The sequence below is a fragment of the Chiloscyllium punctatum genome, chromosome 1, assembly GCF_047496795.1.
Source record: "Chiloscyllium punctatum isolate Juve2018m chromosome 1, sChiPun1.3, whole genome shotgun sequence".
In the NCBI taxonomy this organism is placed as follows: domain Eukaryota; kingdom Metazoa; phylum Chordata; class Chondrichthyes; order Orectolobiformes; family Hemiscylliidae; genus Chiloscyllium; species Chiloscyllium punctatum.
Genome location: NC_092739.1, coordinates 25,276,573 through 25,296,996, shown reverse-complemented (window position 1 = coordinate 25,296,996; position 20,424 = coordinate 25,276,573). Strand labels below are relative to the sequence as shown.

The 20,424-nt window shown below is 41.6% G+C and overlaps 1 protein-coding gene across 1 annotated transcript in view; it reads left to right on the top strand.

Annotated features, from left to right (window-relative positions):
- LOC140482943 (lecithin retinol acyltransferase-like) overlaps window positions 1–10,491 on the top strand; it is a 35,498-nt gene extending 25,007 nt beyond the window's left edge. The window contains exon 2 of the mRNA XM_072580751.1: window positions 9,841–10,491. Coding sequence (XP_072436852.1) covers window positions 9,841–9,993 — 153 coding nt within the window. The 3' untranslated portion in view covers window positions 9,994–10,491. The remainder of the gene's footprint in view (window positions 1–9,840) is intronic.
- Window positions 10,492–20,424: the final 9,933 nt, after the last annotated feature.

Genomic DNA, 20,424 nt, shown 5'->3' with positions numbered 1-20,424 from the left:
TCAGTGGGGGAGCACTTTGGGGCCAGCGACCGTAATTCTATTTGTTTTTAAATAGTGATGGAAAAGGATAGACCAGATCTAAAAGTTGAAGTTCTAAATTGGAGAAAGGCCAATTTTGATGGTATTAGGCAAGAACTTTCGAAAGCTGATTGGAGGCAGATGATCGCAGGTAAAGGGACAGCTGGAAAATGGGAAGCCATCAGAAATGAGATAACGAGAATCCAGAGAAAGTATATTCCTGTCAGAGGGAAAGGAAAGACTGGTAGGTATAGGGAATGCTGGATGACTAAAGAAATTGAGGGTTTGGTTAAGAAAAAGAAGGAACATATGTCAGATATAGACAGGATAGATCGAGTGAATCTTTAGAAGAGTATAAAGAAAGTAGGAGTATACTTAAGAGGGAAATCAGGAGGGCAAAAAGGGGATAGCTTTGGCAAATAGAATTAAGGAGAATCCAAAGGGTTTTTACAAATATATATTAAGGACAAAAGGGTAACCTTTTAAGAGAGAATAGGACCCTCAAAGATCAGCAAGGCGGCCTTTGTGTGGAGCCACAAAAAATAGGGGAGATATTAAATGAAACGGGTAAAGGTGGATAAATCCCCAGGACCTGATCAGGTGTACCCAAGAACTCTGTGGGAAGCTAGAGAAGTGATTACTGGGCCTCTTGCTGAAATATTTGTATCATCGATAGTCACAGGTGAGGTGCCGGAAGACTGGAGGTTGGCAAACGTGGTGCCACTGTTTAAAAAGGGCGGTAAAGACAAGCCAGGGAACTATAGACTAGTGAGCCTGACCTCGGTGATGGGCAAGTTGTTGGAGGGAATCCTGAGGGACAGGATGTACATGTATTTGGAAAGGCAAGGACTGATTCGGGATAGTCAACATGGCTTTGTGCGTGGGAAATCATGTCTCACAAACTTGATTGAGTTTTTTGAAGAAGTAACAAAGAGGATTGATGAGGGCAGAGCAGTAGATGTGATCTATATGGACTCCAGTAAGGCGTTCGACAAGGTTCCCCATGGGAGACTGATTAGCAAGGTTAGATGTCATGGAATACAGGGAAAAATAGCCATTTGGATACAGAACTGGCTCCAAGGTAGAAGACAGAGGGTAGTGGTGGAAGGTTGTTTTCCAGACTGGAGGCCTGTAACCAGTGCAGTGCCACAAGAATCGGTGCTGGGCCCTCTACGTTTTGTCATTTACATAAATGATTTGGATGCGAGCATAAGAGTTAGTAAGTTTGCAGATGACACCAAAATTGGAGGTGTAATGGACAGTGAAGAGGATTACCTCAGATTACAACAGGATCTGGACCAGATGGGCCAATGGGCTGAGAAGTGGCAGATGGAGTTTAATTCAGATAAATGCGAGGTGCTGCATTTTGGGAAAGCAAATCTTAGCAGGACTTCTACACTTAATGGTCAGGTCCGAGGGAGTGTTGCTGAACAAAGAGACCTTGGAGTGCAGGTTCATAGCTCCTTGAAAGTGGAGTTGCAGGTAGATAGGATAGTGAAGAAGGCATTTGGTATGCTTTCCTTTATTGGTCAGAGTCGAGTTGGTCAGAGTACAGAAGTCGAGAGGTCATGTTGCGGCTGTACAGGACATTGGTTCGGCCACTGTTGGAATATTGTGAGCAATTCTGGTCTCCTTCCTATCGGAAAGATGTTGTAAAACTTGAAAGGGTTCAGAAAAGATCTACAAGGATGTTGCCAGGGTTGGAAGATTTGAGCTACAGGGAGAGGCTGAACAGGCTGGCGCTGTTTTCCCTGGAGCATCGGAGGCTGAGGGGTGACCTTATAGAGGTTTACAAAATTATGAGAAGCATGGATAGGATAAATAGGCAAAGTCTTTTCCCTGGGGTTGGGGAGTCCAGAAGGAGAGGGCATAGGTTTAGGGTGAGAGGGGAAAGATATAAAGAGACCTAAGGTGCAACGTTTTCATGCAGAGGGTGGTACGTGTATGGAATGAGCTGCCAGAGGAAGTGGTGGAGGCTGGTACAATTGCAACATTTAAGAGGCATTTGGATGGGTATATGAATAGGAAGGGTTTGAAGGGATATGGGCCGGGTGCTGGCAGGTGGGACTAGATTTAGTTGGGATATCTGGTCGGCATGGACGGGTTGGACCGAAGGGTCTGTTTCCATGCTGTATATCTCTATGACTCTATGACTCTATCCCTATATTCCATGAGATTTAACCTTGCTACCAATCTCCCATGGGGAACCTTGTCAAATGCCTTACTGAAGTCCATATTGATCATGTCAATACTGCTCTGCCCTCATCAATCTTCTTTGTTACTTTCTCAAAAAACTCAGTCGTGTTTGTGAGACATGATTTCCCTCGTAAAAAGCCACGTTGACTATCCTTAATCAGTCCTTGCCTTTCCAAATACATGTAAATCCTGTCTGTCAGGATTGCCTCCAACAACTTGCCCACCACCAAGATCAGGCTCACTGGTCTATAATTCCCTGACTTATCCTTACCACCCTCCTTAAACAGTAGCACCACGTTAGCCAACCTCCAGTCTTCCAGCATCTCACCTTGTGAGTATTGATGATACAAATATCTCAGCAAGAGGCCCAGCAATTACTTCCCTAGCTTCCCACAGAGTTCTCGGGTACACCTGATCAGGTCCTGGGGATTTATCCACTTTTATGCATTTCAAGACTTCCAGCACTTCCTCCTCTGTCATGTGGACATTTTTCAAGATGTCACCATCTATTTCCCTACATTTTATTTCTTCCATGTCCTTCTCCACAGTAAACACTGATGCAAAATTCTCGTTTAGTATCTCCCCCATCTCCTGCGGTTCCACACAAAGGCTACCTTGCTAGGTTTAACCATTCAAAACTAGACTGAATTTAAAATTGATATTGTCTTTAAAATGAGATGAAGTGTATTCAGCAGTTTTAAGTTTTGAATCCTTTTCAACAGAATTGTTCTTCTGTGCATCTCGAAATGTACAAGTTTGAGCTTTTCTGATGATTTGGCTTGTATGTTCATTCTCTCAATGGGATAAACTGTTTAGCTCATTCCTGATGAAGGGCTTATGCCCAAAACGTTGATTCTCCTGCTCCTCGGATGCTGCCTGACCTGCTTTTCCAGCACCACACTCTCGACTCTGATCTCCAGCATCTGCAGTGCTCACTTTCCCCCACGTGTGGTTTAACCAAGGCACTGTGCAATTGCAGAAAGGCATTGAATCCTCTGCCCCAGAAAAAAAATCCCAATGATCTAAAAATCTGAATCCCCACCCCCTGCACCAATTCTTTAGTTTGTTCAAGAGGGGCGGATTGCATCTGAACTGGAGGGGGACTAATACCTTGGTGGCCAGGTTTGCTAGTGCTATAAGGGAAGGTTTAAACGAGATTGGCTGGGTGATGGGATTCCCAACAGCAGGGAGGCAAGTGTGATGCTGGAAGTAAATATAGTAATCTGAGCCAGTAAAGACACAGATCAAGTTGGAGTATGACAGGGAGCAAGGAATGCCTGGTGAATTAAATTGTATCAATTTCAATGCAAGAGGGCTGACCGGTAAGGCTGATGAACTCAAAGCATGAATAGGTACATGGGACTGGGATATTATAGCCATTACAGAAATATGGCTAAAGGAAGGACAGGACTGGCAGCTTAACGTACCAGGGTGCAAGTGCTTTAGGTGGGACAGAGGTGGTGGAAAGAGGGGAGGGTGAGTTGTATTTTTGATTAAGGGCGAAGAAATAAGAAGGAGATGGTGTCACTATTGGGATTGAACTATAGGTCCCCAAATAGTCAATGGAAATTAGAGGAACAAATATGCAGGGAGAATGGGGAGACTTGCAGAAGCAATAGAGTTGATCATAGTAGAGGATTTTAATTGACTGGGACTGCCATAGCGTTAAGGACTTAGATGGGGTGGAATTTGTTAAGTGCGTTCAGGAAAGTTTTCTCAAGCAGTATATGGAGGGTCTTACTTGGGAAGGCACAAAACTCAACCTACTCTTGGGAAATAGGGCAGGATAGGTGACTGAGGTGACAGTGGGGGACCAGTGATCATCGTTCTATTAATTTTAAATTGGAGAATTATGGAGAAGGACAAAACTTGTCCACAGGTTCAAGTTCTAAACTGGGGCAAGGCGAATTTTCATGGAATTGGACAGGAACTTGCAGCGGTTGATTTGAGTAGTTTGTTTACAGGCAAAGGGACTTGCAGCAAGTGGGAGTGAGATAACTAGAGTTCAATGTCTGTATGTTCCTATGAGGGTGAAAGGCAAGATTGACAGAAATAGGGAACTTTGGATGACAAGAACTATTGAGGCTTTGACCAGAAAAAAGAAGGAGGCATGACTCAGATACAGGCAACTGCTGTCAAGGGGATCCCTGGATGTATATAGGGGATACAGGTGTTTACTGAAGACGGAAATCAGGAGGGCAACAAGGGGGTACGAGATAGCCTTGGCTAAGATGATTAGGGTGAATCTAAAGAAGTTTTTTAAAGTATATTAAAAGGGAAGAGAATGACTAGAGAGAGAGAGGGCCAAAGTGCACATTTATGTGTAGGACCACAGGAGATGGGTGAGGTCTTCAACAAATATTTCTCCTCTGTGTTTACCATGGAGAAAGACATGAAGACTTGGGGACTTGGACAAGTTCGTGGTCATATCTTGGAGATAATCCATATCACAGTAGTGTAAGTATTGGGTGTAATAGAATGTATGAAGGTGGATAATTCTCCTGGTCCTGACCAGATATATCCAAGAACCCTGCAAGAGGCTGGCGAAGAAATTGCGGGGGCCCTGGCTGATGTATTTGCATCATCGGTAGCCACAGGTGATATCCCAGAAGACTGAAGTATAGCGAATGCTGTGCCATTATTCAAGAAGAGCTGCAAAGAAAAACCTGGAAACTATAAAACAGTAAGCCTAACATCTGTGGTGGGTAAGTTACTTGAGAAGATTCTGAGGGATAAGATACACATACATTTGGAAAGACAATGTTTGATTAGAAGTAGTCAGCATGTTTTGTGCATGGGAGATCATACCTCACAAATCTCTCAGCGTTCTTTGATGAAGTGACCAGGAAGGTTAATGAGGGCAGGGCAGTAGACGTCAACTATATGGATTTCTGTAAGGCCTTTGATAAGGTTCCACATGGTAGGCTGCTCTGGAAGGTTAGATCACATGGAATCCAGGGGAACTAGGCAAATTGGCTAGAAGGTAGGAAACAGAGGATAATAGTGGAAGGATGCTTGTCGGACTGGAGTCTTGTGATGAGTGGAGTGCCTCAGGGGTTGGTGCTGGGCCCATTACTGTTTGTTATCTATTATCAATGATTTGAATGAGAATGTAAAAGGTATGATTAGTAAGTTTGCAGATGACATTAAAATAGGCGGTATTGTGGACCATGAGGAAGGTTATCAGAAATTGCAGCAGGACCTTGATCAGCTGGGGAAGTGGGCAGCGAAATGGTAAATGGAGTTTAATATAAATAAGTGTGAGGTGTTGCATTTTGGAAAGTCAAATCAAGGTAGGGGTTTCATGGTGAATGGTAGGGCCTTAGGTAGTGTAGTACAACAGAGGAACCTTGGAGTTCAGGTACACAGTTCTCTGAAAGTGGAGTCACAGGTAGACAGGACAATGAAGAAAGCTTTTGGCACACTGGTCTTCATCAGTCAGGGCTTTGAGTATAGAAGTTGGGAAGTTGTTTTGCAGTTGTACAGGAAGTTGGTGAGGCCACACTTGTGTTTAGCTTTGGTCACCTTGCTATAGGAAGGATGTGATTAAACTGGATAGAGTGCAGAAGAAATTTACTTAAGGGTCTGAGTTATAGGAAGAGGTTGGACAAGCTACGACATTTTTCTTTACAGCGTAGGGGACTGAGGGGTATCTTATAGAAGTGCATAAGATCATGAGAGGCATGGATAGGGTGAATGCACTTTTTCCCAGGATTTGGGGGGAATTGAGGACTAGAACACATCAGTTTAAGATTAGAAGGGAAAGCATAAAGGGGAACTTGAGGGGCAACTTGTTTACACAAGGGTGGTATGCTTATGGAAAGAGCTGCCAGCGGAAATGGTTGAGGTGGGTACATTAACAATATTTAAGAGGCATTTGGGCAAATACATGGATAGGAAAGGTTTAGAAGGATATGGGCCAAGTGCAGGGAAATGGGGTTAACATGGACCAGTTTGGGCCAAAGGGCCTGTCTCTGTGCTGTACGACTCTATGACTCTATGAATGTGAACATACCATTACGTTTTCACCATCTGCTGCACCTGCAAGCTTAGTTCCAGCGGCTGGTGTAGAAGGACGCACAAGACTCATTACACCTCCCCCTTTCCCAATCTATCACCAGCCATTATAAAAAATAACCTAACAAAGAATGAATTCAAGACCAGCTAATCCTAGTTTTGCAATGTGGGTACAATTGATTGATCTCATCCAATGGACAGAGGTAGCTTTGTCCATGGATTTGGCATTCTGTTGCTCAGGAAACATGAGCAGATAAATGCAAGCAATGGGTGCCAGGGAGCCCACTGGTTTTCTGTGAATGGACTCTTCCCTACTGTTCCAAGGCTTCCATAGCAGCTACTTGCATTTATCTAATTGTTTTACTGTTAAATGAAATGAACTCTTCCTGTGCTCCACTCTTTGTTCTATTTCCATCCATTACTGTGAAGCCACTATTCAGTACTGTGTCTGGAATATTGAAAGTTATTTCCCTAATGAAGTTGTTTCAAGCTTTCAGTTTTTGTTTATTTAAGTGAGTTCATTTAGGATTGCTTTCAGCTTTGTAGTTTGAGGCTAAGTCTTCGTGTGTGGACTTAGAAACAGACCTAAAAATTGTCTTCAAACAGGTTTTTAACCATTTCAGAGCCTAAATTTAAGATGGGTGAGTTCTATTAATATAAAGCTGCAACTTGATGAATTAATTTAAGAATCTACATATGGAAAATATTAACTATTAAGTCTAAAAAAATAGATCAGCATAATTTCAAATATCATTTGACCACTGTCTCTAGAACTTGTAAGATGTGACAGTTGCAAATAGGGAGCGTGGTCATTCAAAGAAGTGGCTGATAAATATTTAATAGTTGCATGCTTGGATAATATACTAACTTATGCTTGTACAGTTGGGCTAAATTGGGAGATTGCATGAGTGACATCCCAAGGACACACTTAAACTTGTTCAGGCCTTTGGAGCTGGGGAAGACAGGTGTTTTGGAATGAGGTGTGGGGGAGGTAGGGGTAGGATTGTTGGAATGAATAGGTAACGTGAACAAGTATTTTTTGTTCTGGGGCTTATGTTCTAATGCATAAATAAAGCATCTTCATTGAAAGGTAAAGACAGTATCTAATTTTGATTATGATTATGAGGATGGCATGGTGACTCAGTGGTTAGCACCTGCTGCCCCACAGCGCCAGGAACCCAGATTCGATTCCAGCCTCGGGCGACTATCCGTGTGCAGTTTGTACATTCTCCCTGTGTCTGCATGGGTTTCCTGCGGGTGCTCCGGTCTCCTCCCACATTCCAAAGATGTGCAGGTTAGGTGAATTGACCATACTAAATTGCCCGGAGTGTTAGGTGCATTAGTTAGGGGTAAATGTGAGGAAATGAGTCTGTGTGGGTTACTCTTCGGAGGGTCGGTATGGACTTGTTCGGCTGAAGGGCCTTTTTCTACACTAGGAAATCTAATCGAATTTAATTTTTTGTACAGGTACTATTAACTACATAATATTCCATCCAATCACCTCGGAATGAAAAATTTCATATTTCAAATTTCAACTGATGTTAAATTTCTTCCAAAAGTTTTAAAATCACAAAATAAGAAGAAACTGAATGATATTTGTATATATAATATGTTTTTCTTTTCCTTATTTTAAATCTCTTTAGAAACATTGCTTATCTGCAAGGTTGCAATTAATTTTATTTAATACCTACTCACTCCTCAGCTTTCTAAACTCTTTTAGATCTCAATTTTCCCCTATTCTGTTTCAACTTTAGAACTGGTCCCTATTCCTGAGGATTTCAAGTGTATTCAGCTCCTCTCTCTTTTATGGGTGTAATGTTTCAGGAGAGAGTCCGATGTGCACAATTTAGAAATTTCAGTCCCTTTTTGGTATTATTGCCCTTTGATTGCAGTAATCAGTGAACTTCATTGAGAACTTTATTTGCCTGTTTTGCTGTGATGGATAGAGAGATTTTCTTCACAACAAATGTGACAGAATTTGTATGCAGTTGTGCTTTAAGACCTTGTTCACAGATATAAAATCAATGTTGCTTTGCCATATAATTAAAATGAAAGATATTAGTTTTGGATGGTAGTCAGAACTTCCTTTGTTTTCTCTGGTTTGATATAGCAACTGAATAATGGAATGAAGGCCAACCAGACACTATCCACAGCAGACAATGAATAAATGTCTGAAAAGTTAAGACAACATCCTCACAATTAGAGTTATAGAGATGTACAGCACAGAAACAGACCTTTTGGTCCAACTCATCCAGGCTGGCCAGATATCCTAAACTAATCTAGTCCCATTTGCCAGCATTTGACCATATCCCTCTGAACCTTTTCTATTCACATACCCAAATGCCTTTTAAATGTTACAATTGTACCAGCCTCCAACATTTCCTCTGGCAGCTCATTCCATACACGCACTGCTCTGTGTGAAAAATTAGTCCCTTATTCCATTTTATATCTTTCCCCTCTCACCCTAAACCTATGCCCGTTACTTCTGGACTCCCCCACCCCAGGGAAAAAACCTCCTCCATTTACTCTATCTATGCCCATCACGATTTTATAAACCTCTGTAAGGTCACCTCTCAATCTCCGACATTCCAGGGAAAAAAGCCTATTCAGCCTCTTCCTATAGCTCAAATCCTCCAACCCTGGCAACATCTTCGTAAATCTCTTCTAAACACTTTGAAGTCTCACAACAGCCTTCCGATAGGAAGGAGATCAGAAGTGCACACAATATTCCAAAAGTGGCCTAACCAATGTCCTGTACAGCTGCAACATGACCTCCCAACTCCTGTACTCGAATATTCTAACCAAGAAAGGAAAGCATTCCAAACGTCGACTTCACTATCTAGTATATCTGTGACTCTACATGCAAGGAACTATGAACCTGCATTCCAAGGTATCTTTGTTCAGCAACACCATTAAGTGTACAAGTCCTGCTCTGATTTGTTTTTCCAAAATGCAGCACCTTGCAATTATCTAAATTAAACTGCATCTGCCATTGGCCTCAGCCCCCTGGCCCATCTGATCAAGATCCCATTATACTCTGAGGTAACCTTCTTCACTGTTCACTATAGCTCCAACTTTCGTGTCATCTGCAAATTGTAACTATACCTCCTATGTTCACATCCAAATAATTTATCTAAATATCAAAAAGCAGTGGACCCAGCACCGATCCTTCTGGCACACCACTGGTCACAGGACTCCAGTCTGAATTGTCAGCCATAAAAAAATTCCAATTAATGTAAGACAATTGTGTTGGATTTTGTTTTTATTTTGCTTTTCTTAATTTCTTATAAAGGTCACAAGTAGTGTTATTGGATATTCAGTATCATCTTACATCTTATATTTACAGTAGATTTGTGTATTGTAGATTAATTTGTACTAAGCGTATTTTAAGATTCCCCAGATAATTCTAGGTTCAAACTTGCAACAAATCTTAAATTCATGGCATTCAAACTTGGATCCAGTATTGCAGTACTTTAAGGATTTCTTTGGGGATCACTTATTGACTACAATTTTCTGTATATTGTAAATAATACTTGCTCAGTAATAATCCTGAACTGGTTGTGCTGCCACAGTTAAATTTTAAGTAATTTGCAATGTTTTATTTTGCAGTTTTGTGAAGCAGTGAAGACTGTAATTCGGGACCAGAGGAGTGTTTTTGCCACCGCTGCTTTAGGACTGGCTGGAATTTTCTGGCTGGGTTTTGGGCCCTCCACCACTCTCCCTACAGTCCTCATACCATTCTTCCTATGGATGGCTGGCTAATTTATGCAGTGACTTCCAAAGCAATGTAAATATGTGTTATAGCAGTCTAATTATGTACAAATTATGATTTATAAATATTCACCCATTTCAGTAAAAATTAATTTGTCCCTTTGCAAGCTGTAGCTCCATTATTACAGAAAATAAAATTGTATTTGGCTTACTGTCTAACCTTGAATAGAAATTTTTGTACTGAATAGACTCCTAAAATCAAATATTTTAATGTGACTTTCTTGCTTCGTAACATTAACGATACGCTTTGTTTGAAATCTTGAATTTTTTAAAGAACAATTTTATATTTTGACTATTCCTCTATATTTTTTGTTTTACTTATACTAATGGATCAGCTTTGACCACATGAACATCATACACCATTGACTGAATGTATATTTGGTCAGAGAACATTAACAGTTTTATTTTTTAAAAATGGCACTATAAGTACTGTGGACAGTAGGTTACATGATTTTCAGATTAAAAAAACAAAATGGTTTTTAAAATCTACTCAGTTTACCTTTTATTTTGTTGGCACATACAAGCATTACCTACTTTAAACACTACAATGTCTGTACAGTCAATTTACACCTGAGGCAAGCTTCAATTCATCATTTAAAAAATCATGTTTTTAAAGAGACTGACAATTTTGTTGGGAAAGGAAATCTTGATAACCAACGATGGAGAGATTATCCTAATTAGAACTGGACTCTTATTCATCAACATTTTACTCAAAATGGCGAGTGTACTGTCTTTTAAACTCCCCACCCCCACACATTACTTGTAAATTTCTGGGAATCTATAAGTCACACTTTGACTCCTCCAATTACTAAAACAATTAGGATTTTAATATGTGTGCCCTAAAATTAATTGGAATAGGTGCACTGAAACCAGCTTAGAATCGTATGCCTTGTCTGGTTTGATTTATTCCAGGTAAATTTATTATATAACAGTTCTAATCCACTGAATTTTATCATGTCTTAGTGAATTGGGTGGGGAAAGACTGAACATATTAAGATCTTTTGGAGTGAAGACTATATCCACAGGCCTTTCAATAGTAATATTATTAATAAAACTAATGTTGCTTGTACTTGATTGCCACTATGCAATAAATCACATTTTGTTTAAGACAAAAGACTTTTCTCATTAAGATTTCTCATGAGTTGTTTTCCCTGCCACTGCAACCAAGTAGGACTTCAGACACAGTCAAAGAAAAATGGTGGAAGAAAATTACACCGATCACAAGGTGGTTGTGGTTGATAGTACCACACATACAACATGGCAGCAGCATCGGCCATCATTGGTTAAAATCACAAGGTAACAATGTGAGAATTCCAATAGATACAAAGCTTGGAAAACGAGTGTTGGACTTTTATAGCATGAAAAGACCTTACATTTGTAAGAATTACTCATACAGACAGTTGGCAGTTTAAGAATAAAAGAGCCCACAGACAAATACATGAAAAGATCAAAAGAATTACAGCATTTAATGAGAAAGTCTTTCACTCAAGACCTGGTAAAGAGTTGCACAAAAGCAAATGTGAGATAGAATCTGCCATGTGTGACTAGTTCCTATCAGAAAGCAATGATCTGCAGGAGTCCTGATTAGAGATTCAGCTCAGAAGATAACTGACAATGGAGCTCTGAGTGTAAAGTTAAGAATCCCTGTTGGGCAAGGAAAAATCTTTAAATGAACAGACTGGTGTTAAAAAGGAGTACGCACAGCTATGAGCTTTGTACCCAAAGCAAGTGGATGCTACAAGACATGGTTAAAGAATGGAAATCAAGGGCTTTGGATGTAAATTAAACTGAGGGTACAACAAGGTACAAAAAGCCAGAATTTACATGTTAATAGGGCAACTAAAAAACTTGAGCAGACATAGTCTCTCAGAAAAAGAATGTAAGGTGACTCTCGGTACCATGATAAGAGTGAGCAATCCATAATTTAAATTATGAAGCATGAAGAATTTATTAAGGTCACAAGTACCAGATATATTTGGGAATGTGGACATTGTTTATGAATGGCAGGAAATCTCAATTTTTACCTGAAAGAGGCAAAATCCTCCATTTTCACTACAAATTATAGAACTCCCCCTTCCCCAGTAAGCAGTAAAGAGATATAGCCTTGCAATATTACAGAATTTTATGCTTTAATAGCAGGAAAATAAAATAGTAATGATATGCTGAAGAGTAAGAATCTATTTGGGGAAGAGAGTAAAAGCAGCAGAAATTCTGCAGAATTTTTAACATTTTCAAGTATGGAGAATAAATAATAGCATTAGAAACAACGGGTAGAAAAAATCATCATTTCTGGCAGTCTTAAGTTCAGAGTTGGGCCAAATATAGAAGGAGCAAGTTACTGCAGATGCTGCGGTCTATGCTGAAAACAAAAAAAAAGTGAGAAATCACAGCAGGTCAGGCAGCATCCTTGGAGAGAAAGCTAGCTAATGTTTTGAGTCCTGACAACTCTTCATCAGAGCTGACGTGAAGTGTGGAGGGGACAGCATTTATGTAGTAGTGGGGAGGGTTGGAATGCTGGGCAAGACAAGGTGTTGACAGTGCAGATGAAATGATTGGAAGAACAATAGTGTGCCTAACTGTTAGACTGAAAAGAGCAGACAGTCCCACTGGAAGGAGGGTAGAGGGGTACGGAAAGGAGAGAGGGCATCATGACAGAGAACAAGTAAAGTTAAAAGAAGGGAAAGGAATGAGAGTGAGTTCGCAATCTGAAGGTGCTGAACTCAATATTCAGTGCAGAAGGTTATAAAGTGTCTAGTTTGAAGAGGAGATGTTTCTCCAGTTTGCACTTTGATTCACTGGAGCATTGCAGCATGCTGAAGACAGACAAGTGGTCATGCAAGCAAGACGCTGTGTTGAAATGACCGGCCACAGGAAGGTTGGAGTCCTGCTTGAGTAGAGATCAGAGATGTTCTGCAAAGTGGTCACCCAGGCTGCGTTTGGTTTCCCCAATGTAGTTTGGTTTCCCCAATTCACATTGGATGCAGTGTGTATCCACAAGGTTGAAGGAGGAACACATACAGGTGAAATGCTGCTTCACTTGGAAAGATTGTTTAGGCCCTTGGATGGCGAGCAGGGAGAGGATGAAGGGGCAGATGCTGCACCTTCTGTGGTTTATGGGAAGGTGCCAACGGAAATGGGGGTGGTGTTGGTGATTGAGGATGGACTACGGTGTCCAGGAGGGAACAGTCTCTGTGAAAGCTGGGGAGTGAGGGGAAGATGTGTTTGCTGGTGGCGTTCTGCCTTAGTTGCCTAAAATGGCAGAGAATGCCCCTTTGAATGTGGAGGCTGGTGGGTTGAAAAGTGGGGACAAGGGGATCATGCTGGTGAGAGTGATGGGAAGGGGCAAGGGCTGAAGCATGGGTGATAGGTCAGATGTGGTTCAGGGCCCTGACACCCACAATGGCTGGGAAACCACGGTCATGAAGGAAGCAAGCCGTCAGCAGCACTGTTTTGGAAGATGACATCATCCAAACAGATGTGACATAGGTGAAGGAACTGGGAGACTGAGATGGAGTCCTTGCACGACATGGAGTGTGAACAGCTGTAGTGAAGTTAGCTATGGGAGTCAGTGGATATGTAGTGGATGGCAGTGGAAAATTTGTTTCCTGAAATGGAGATGGAGATGTCAGGGAAAGGAAGGGAAATGTCGGAGATGGACCATGTGAAAGTTATAGTGGGGTGGACACTCAAGGCAAAATGAATAAGTTTCAGGCGGGAGCATGAAGCGGTACTGAAGCAGCCATCAATGTATCGAGAAATAGAGTTGTGGGAGGAATCGGTTGAGGACTGGAACGAGGGTTGTTCGACATACCCAAAACAGAGACAGGCATAGCTAGATCGTATTATGCGGGTCCCCACAGCCACACTTTGGCTTGGCAGAACTGAGGTGGATTCAAGTAGAAATTGCTCCGTGACAGAACAAGTTCAGCCAAGTGGAGGAGAAGTGATGATGGATGGGGATTCTTTAGGCCTCTGATTGAGGAAGAAGCCAACAGCTCTCACACCATCTTGGTGAGAAATGGATATATAGAAGGATTGGACATCATGGTGAAGAGGAGGTAGTGAGGGCCAGGGAACAGGAAATTGCCAGGATGGAAGAGGGCATCAGAGGAATCGCAAATGTGCATAGCCAGGGTCTGGACAAGTGGAGAGAGGGTGGAATCAAGATAGGATGAAATGAGCTCAATGGGGCAGAAACAGGCTGATTCTTTTGGGTCAAAGAGAATACAGATTTGGTTACCTTGGAGAAAACAGCTATTAAGTTACAGGGTTGATTCTAAACTAGACACTAAATCGCAACCTAAATCACAAGCTCAACACTATTGTATTCAATAGGACTTAGAAACAAAGAAATATACAGCATGGAAACAGATCTATAAATCTGGGCCCATTTGACAGCATTTGACCCATATCCCTCTAAATCCTTCCTATTCATGTACCCATCCAGATGCCTTTTAAATGTTGTAATTGTACCGGCCTCCACCACTTCCTCTGGCAGCTCATTCCACACGTGCACCACCCTCTGTGTAAAAAAAGTTGCCCTTTAGGTCCCTTTCCCCTCTCACCTTAAACCTGTGCCCTCTGGTTTTGGACTCCCCCACCCCAGGGAAATTTGTGTATTTACTCTATCCAGGTCCCTCATGATTTTATAAACTTCTATAAGGTCACCCCTCAGCCTCCAATGCTCTAAGAAAAACAGCTCCAGCCTATTCAGCCTCTCCCTATTGCTTAAACCCTCCAACCCTGGCAACATCCTTGTAAATCTTTTCTAAACTCGATTTCAGGTTTCACAATATTCTTCCTATGGAGGGAAATTAGAATTGCATGCAGTAAGACCAAACCAATGTCCTGTACAGCCGTAATATGACCTCCATACTCAATGCACTGACAATTAAAGGCAAGCATATCAAATGCCTTCTTCACTATCCTGTCTACCTGGGACACCACTTTCAAAGAACTATGAACTCCAAGGTCTCTTAGTTCAGCAATAGTCCTCAGAACCTTACCATTAAGACTATATCAGCACCTCACATTTATCTAAATGAAACTCCATCTGCCACTCCTCAGCCCACTGGCCCATCTGATCAAGATCCCATTGTATTCTGAGGTAATCTTGGGTGTCTACTACACCTCCAACTTTGGTGTCATTTGCAAACTTACTAACCATACCTCCTATGTTTACATTCAAATCATTCATGTAAATGACAAAAGGCAGTGGGCCCAGCACCGATCCTTGTGGCACATTACTGGTCACAGGCCTCCAGTCTGAAATGCAACCCTCCACCACCACCCTCTGTGTTTTACCTTCGAGCCAGTTTTGTATCTAAATGGCTAGTTCTCCCTGTATTCCATGTGATCTCACATAGAGTCCAGCATGGGGAACTTTGTTGAACGCCTTACTGAAGTCCATATAGATCATGTCCACCACTCTGCTCTCATCAATTTTCTTCGATACTTCTTCAAAAAACTCAATCAAGTTTGTGAGACACGATTTCCCACAAAGCCATGTTGACTAATCAGTTCTTTCTTTTCCAAATACATGTAAGTTCTGTCCCTCAGGATTGCCTCCAACAACTTGCCCAGCATCGATGGTAGGCTCACCACTATATAGTTCCCTGGCTTGTCCTTACCGCCTTTCTTAAACAGTGGCATCACGTTAGCCAACCTCCAGTCTTCCGGCATTTCACCTGTGACTATCGATGATACAAATATCTCAGCAAGGGGCACAGTAATCACTCCCTTAACTTCCCACTGAATTCTAGGGTACACCTGATCAGTTCCTGGGGATTTATCCACTTTTATGCATCTTAAGACATCCAGCACTTCCTCCTCTGTAAAATGGACATTTTTCAAGAGGTCACTATTTATGTCTCCATATTCTCTTGTCCTTCTCTGCAGTAAACACTGATGCAAAATATTCATTTCTATCTCCCCCTTCTCCTGAGGTTCCATACATAGGCAGCCTTGCTGATTTTTAAGGGACCCTATTCTTTCCCTAATTACCCTTTTGTCCTTAATGTGTTTGTAGAATCCCTTTGGATTCTCCTTAACCCGATTTGCCAAAGCTATCTCATGTCGCTTTTTGCCCTTCTTATTTCCTGCTTAAATATATTCCTCCTGCCTTTAAACTCTTCTAAGACTTCACTCAATTTCTGCTGTCTATACCTGACATAAGGTTCCTTCTTATTCTTGACAAAAACCTCAATTTCTGCAGTCATCACAGCATTCCATATACCTACCAACCTTGCATGTCACCCTAACAGAAATATACTGTTTCTGGACTCCTGTTATCTCACTTTTGAAGGCTTCCATTTTCCAGCCCGTCCCTTTACCTGTGAACATTCGTGCTCCAGTCAACGTTTGAAAGGTCTTGTCTAATATCATCAAAATTGGCCCCCCTCCAATTTAGAACTACAACTTTCAGATCTTTCCATCACTACTTTAAAATTAATAGAATTATGGTTGCTGGCCCAAAAGTGCTCCCCCACTGACACCTCAGTCACCTGCCCTGACTTATTTCCCAAGAGTAGATAAGGTTCTGCAGCTTCTCAAGATGGTACACTCACATACTGAATCAGAAAATTTTCTTGTACACACTTAATAAATTTCTCTCTGTCCAAACCCATGATGCTATGGCAGTCCCAGCCTGTGTTTGGAAAGTTAAAATCCCCAACCATAACCACCCTATTATTCTTACAGATAACTGAGACCTCCTCATAAATTTGTTTCTCAATTTCCCACTGACTATCAGGGGGTCCATAGTACAATTCCAATAAGGTGATCATCCCTTTCTTATTTTTCAGTTCCACCCAAATAACTTCCCTGGACTTATTCCCCGGAATGTCCTCTGTAAGTACAGCCATAAAGTTATCTATAATAAAAGTCACCACTCCTCCTCCTCTCTTGCCCACCCCGGAACATTAAGCTGCAGTCCTGTCCATCCCAGAGCCATATTTCTGTAATTGCTACAATATCCCAGTCCCATGTTCCTAACCATGTCCTGAGTTCATCTGCCTTACCTCTTGCATTGAAACGAATGCAGTTTAATTTATCAGTCTTACCTTGTTCTCTGCTTTGTCCTTGCCTGCTCTGTCTGTTTGACTTACTTCTTTTCCCAAGTGAAGCAGCCTCAGACTGATCCCCTTTATCACTAGGCGCACCACCTCCAACCCCTCCTCTACCTTCCTATCCCCCACCCCAACCGTACTAGTTTAAATCCTCCCCAGCAGCTCTAGCAAATCTCCCTGCCAATATATTCGTCCCTTCCAATTCCGGTGTAATTTGTCCTTCTTGTACAGGTCACTTCTTCTCCAAAAGAAACTTCAATGGTCCAGAAATGTGAATCCTTTTCCCCTGCATGAGCTCCTCAGCCATACATTCATCTGCTCTATCCTCCTACTCCTATCCTCACTAGCTCATGGTATTGGGAGTAATTCAGATATTACTACCTTCAAGGATCTACTTTTTAAATTCCTAGCTAACTTCCTATATTCTCTCTTCTGAATCTCATCCTTATCCCTTCCTATTTGTTAGTTCCAATATCTACAACAACCTCCTGCTGGTCCCATTCCCCTGTGAGAATATTCAGCACCCTCTCAGAGATGTCTTTGATCCTGGCTCCAGAGAGGCAACACACCATTCTGATTTCTCGCTGTCGACTGCAGATTTGTCTGTCTGTGCCTCTGACTAGACAGTCCCCTAACACAATCTGGAATATCCCTCATTACAATAGAGCCAGTCTCAGTACCAAAAAACTGGCTGTTTGTACTACATTCCCCTGAGAGTCCATTAACCCTACATTTGCTAAGACAGCATACATGTTTGAGATGGGGTTAGCCACAGGGGACTCCTGCACTACCTGACCACACCCTCCTACCTTTCTTGGAGGTAGCCCATCTACCTGACTGCATCTTGGTTTATCTCCCTCCTTGCAACTGCTACCCATTATACCCCATTGCTCCTGTAAATTCCTTATTGTCTCTTACTGCTGTTCTAACTAATCTACACAATCCGATAGGATTCGCAACCAAACACACTGCTGACATAATTTTCAGTAACATGGAAACTCTCCCTTAAAACCCATATCCAACAGGAAGAGCACATCACTCTATTGAAGGCCACCTTTGCACCTTAACAATCTAGACACTTAGAAAATAGCACCGTCTTCCTGCTCTAAAAACACTACTCCGAGCTAGCTTAGTACCAATGTTTTTATATTTTTAAAGTTTAATCAAGGGACATATCTGAAAAACAACACATAATTTTTAAAAACCCACACTACTTACTATTGTAGTTTTGCAAAAGTAAACCAGTAAGGGTCCGCTTTTAAAAACTACTTAGAGCCTCCCCATGCTGTGGAGTACCACAGACAGGCCTCTCCAAGGTCAGCTGTATATTTCACTGTTTATTTATTTTTCTTAGAACAAACTCTGATTTTCAAAGAGGCTTGAAACTAGACAGCAAAAGCAGCAGCTGTGCAGGTTACTGCTGAGTCACACAGCAGTGTAGATTTCTTTATCCATTTGATTCACTGACCATATGGTCACTCCCTTTGTCTCTCATCCACCTTTTTAAAGTGTCGTCGTTTTGCCCTTTCTGTCCCCCAAAGTTTCAAAATAATGCTACAGCTTATAAAACAGTAATTACTGTTCTTAGAATTTGAATTAGAATTTGAGGAAATCAGCTCCAACACTGAAAATACATCAAACAAAAATGGAGCAGTTCTTAGGGTGGCACAGTGGTTAGCACTGCTGCCTCACAGCGCCACAGACCAAGGTTCAATTCCCACCTCAGGCAACTGTCTGTGAGTGTGTACATTCTACCAGTGTTTGCTCCGATTTCCTCCCACAGTCCAAAAATGTGCAGGTTAGGTGAATTGGCCATGTTAAGTTACCCATAGTATTAGGTGAAGGGGATTGGGTCTGGGTCGGTGCAGACTTGTTGGGCCGAAGGGCCTGTTTCCACACTGTCAGTAATCTAATCTTTCAGCTACAAGTTTTTTTTCCCCATCTTCTGTCTTTAACTAGAAGCCAAGTATATGTTTACAGCTGAAGATATTCTTGCCCATCAAGGACTAAAAGAGGGCATAAATACATTTGAAGGAGTTCATAAATTTTTTTGACAACTACTCAAATCGGAAAACAATTAGAATTCTTGAAAGAACAAGGCAACATAAACTTTCAACGTTCAAGGAAATCTTCAGATAAAATTTGTTAATGATTTCTACATATTATTAGAAACTGTGACATGGAACTTTTAACTCTGTATTTATAAGTGACAGATTGGTGTTGGGAGTAATTGATGAGGCGTTCATAGAGTCATAGATATCCTACAATCAGCCCATCAAGTCTACACTGACCCTCCAAAAAGCATCCTACCCAGACCCACTCCCCCTATCTTGTAACCCTACATTTCCCATGGCTAACCCACCCACCCTGCACATACCTGGAAACCACGGGCAATTTAGCATGGCGAATCCACCTTACCTGCACATCTTTGGACTGGGAGGAAACCAGAGAACCTGAAGGAAACCTACACAGACAAAGGTAGAATGTGCAAACTCCATACGGCCAAAGGCTAGAATCTGACCTGCCTCCCTGGTCCTGTGAGGCAGCAATGCTAATCACTGAGCCACCATGCTGCCACTTTTTTAGATTTATTGCAGTCAAAAGAACATTTGACTTTGGAGAAAAAGTATACATATTTTACTTGAAACATAAAGTAGGACGAACCATAGAAGAACCCTAAGAGGTGTAGGACAACTTCATAGGAGAGCAACAGAATCCATTCTGTTTATAAGGTCTAGAAATCTTAGAGACCAACATGACAAGCCAAGACAAAGAGTCAGACAGACAGCAAGTGATAATTTTTCCCCTTGTTGATGCGGCATGGGAAATGGCGAGGAAGTTAGGAAAATATAGTGAGATTGAAAGCATCAGAATCTCCACATCAAACATCAGTTTTGTCATTTTTCCTCTGAAGCATTCAGACTCTTGTTATTCAGTAGGGACTAATTTATTTTTCATGGATTGGGTACCATTATTAGTCCAATTTATCTTATTTCTACTCCACCTCCAATTCTCCTCTCCTTTTGTGAGAAACAAGGTGATGCCAACTGCTGACATGAAATTCAGAGCGGGTACCTGGTAGTTAAAGTTCCCTACATGCTCAGTCCAGAGGCACCATACTCCTCAAAATGTTGTCAATACAAGTCAGCATCAGCAAACCACCAGTCATATACATCACCATGCCGACTCTTAGACCAATTGTCACACCAGTTCAGCTCTTAAACTCTTGAGCTTGGAGGTCAGGGAGACTTATGATGTGCATTTTTCTCCTTGGTCACCTTATAGGGCCTTATGCCTACAATCTGGACAGGATGAAGATAATGGCTCACAGTTTGCTTTTGTCACACCCACTCAT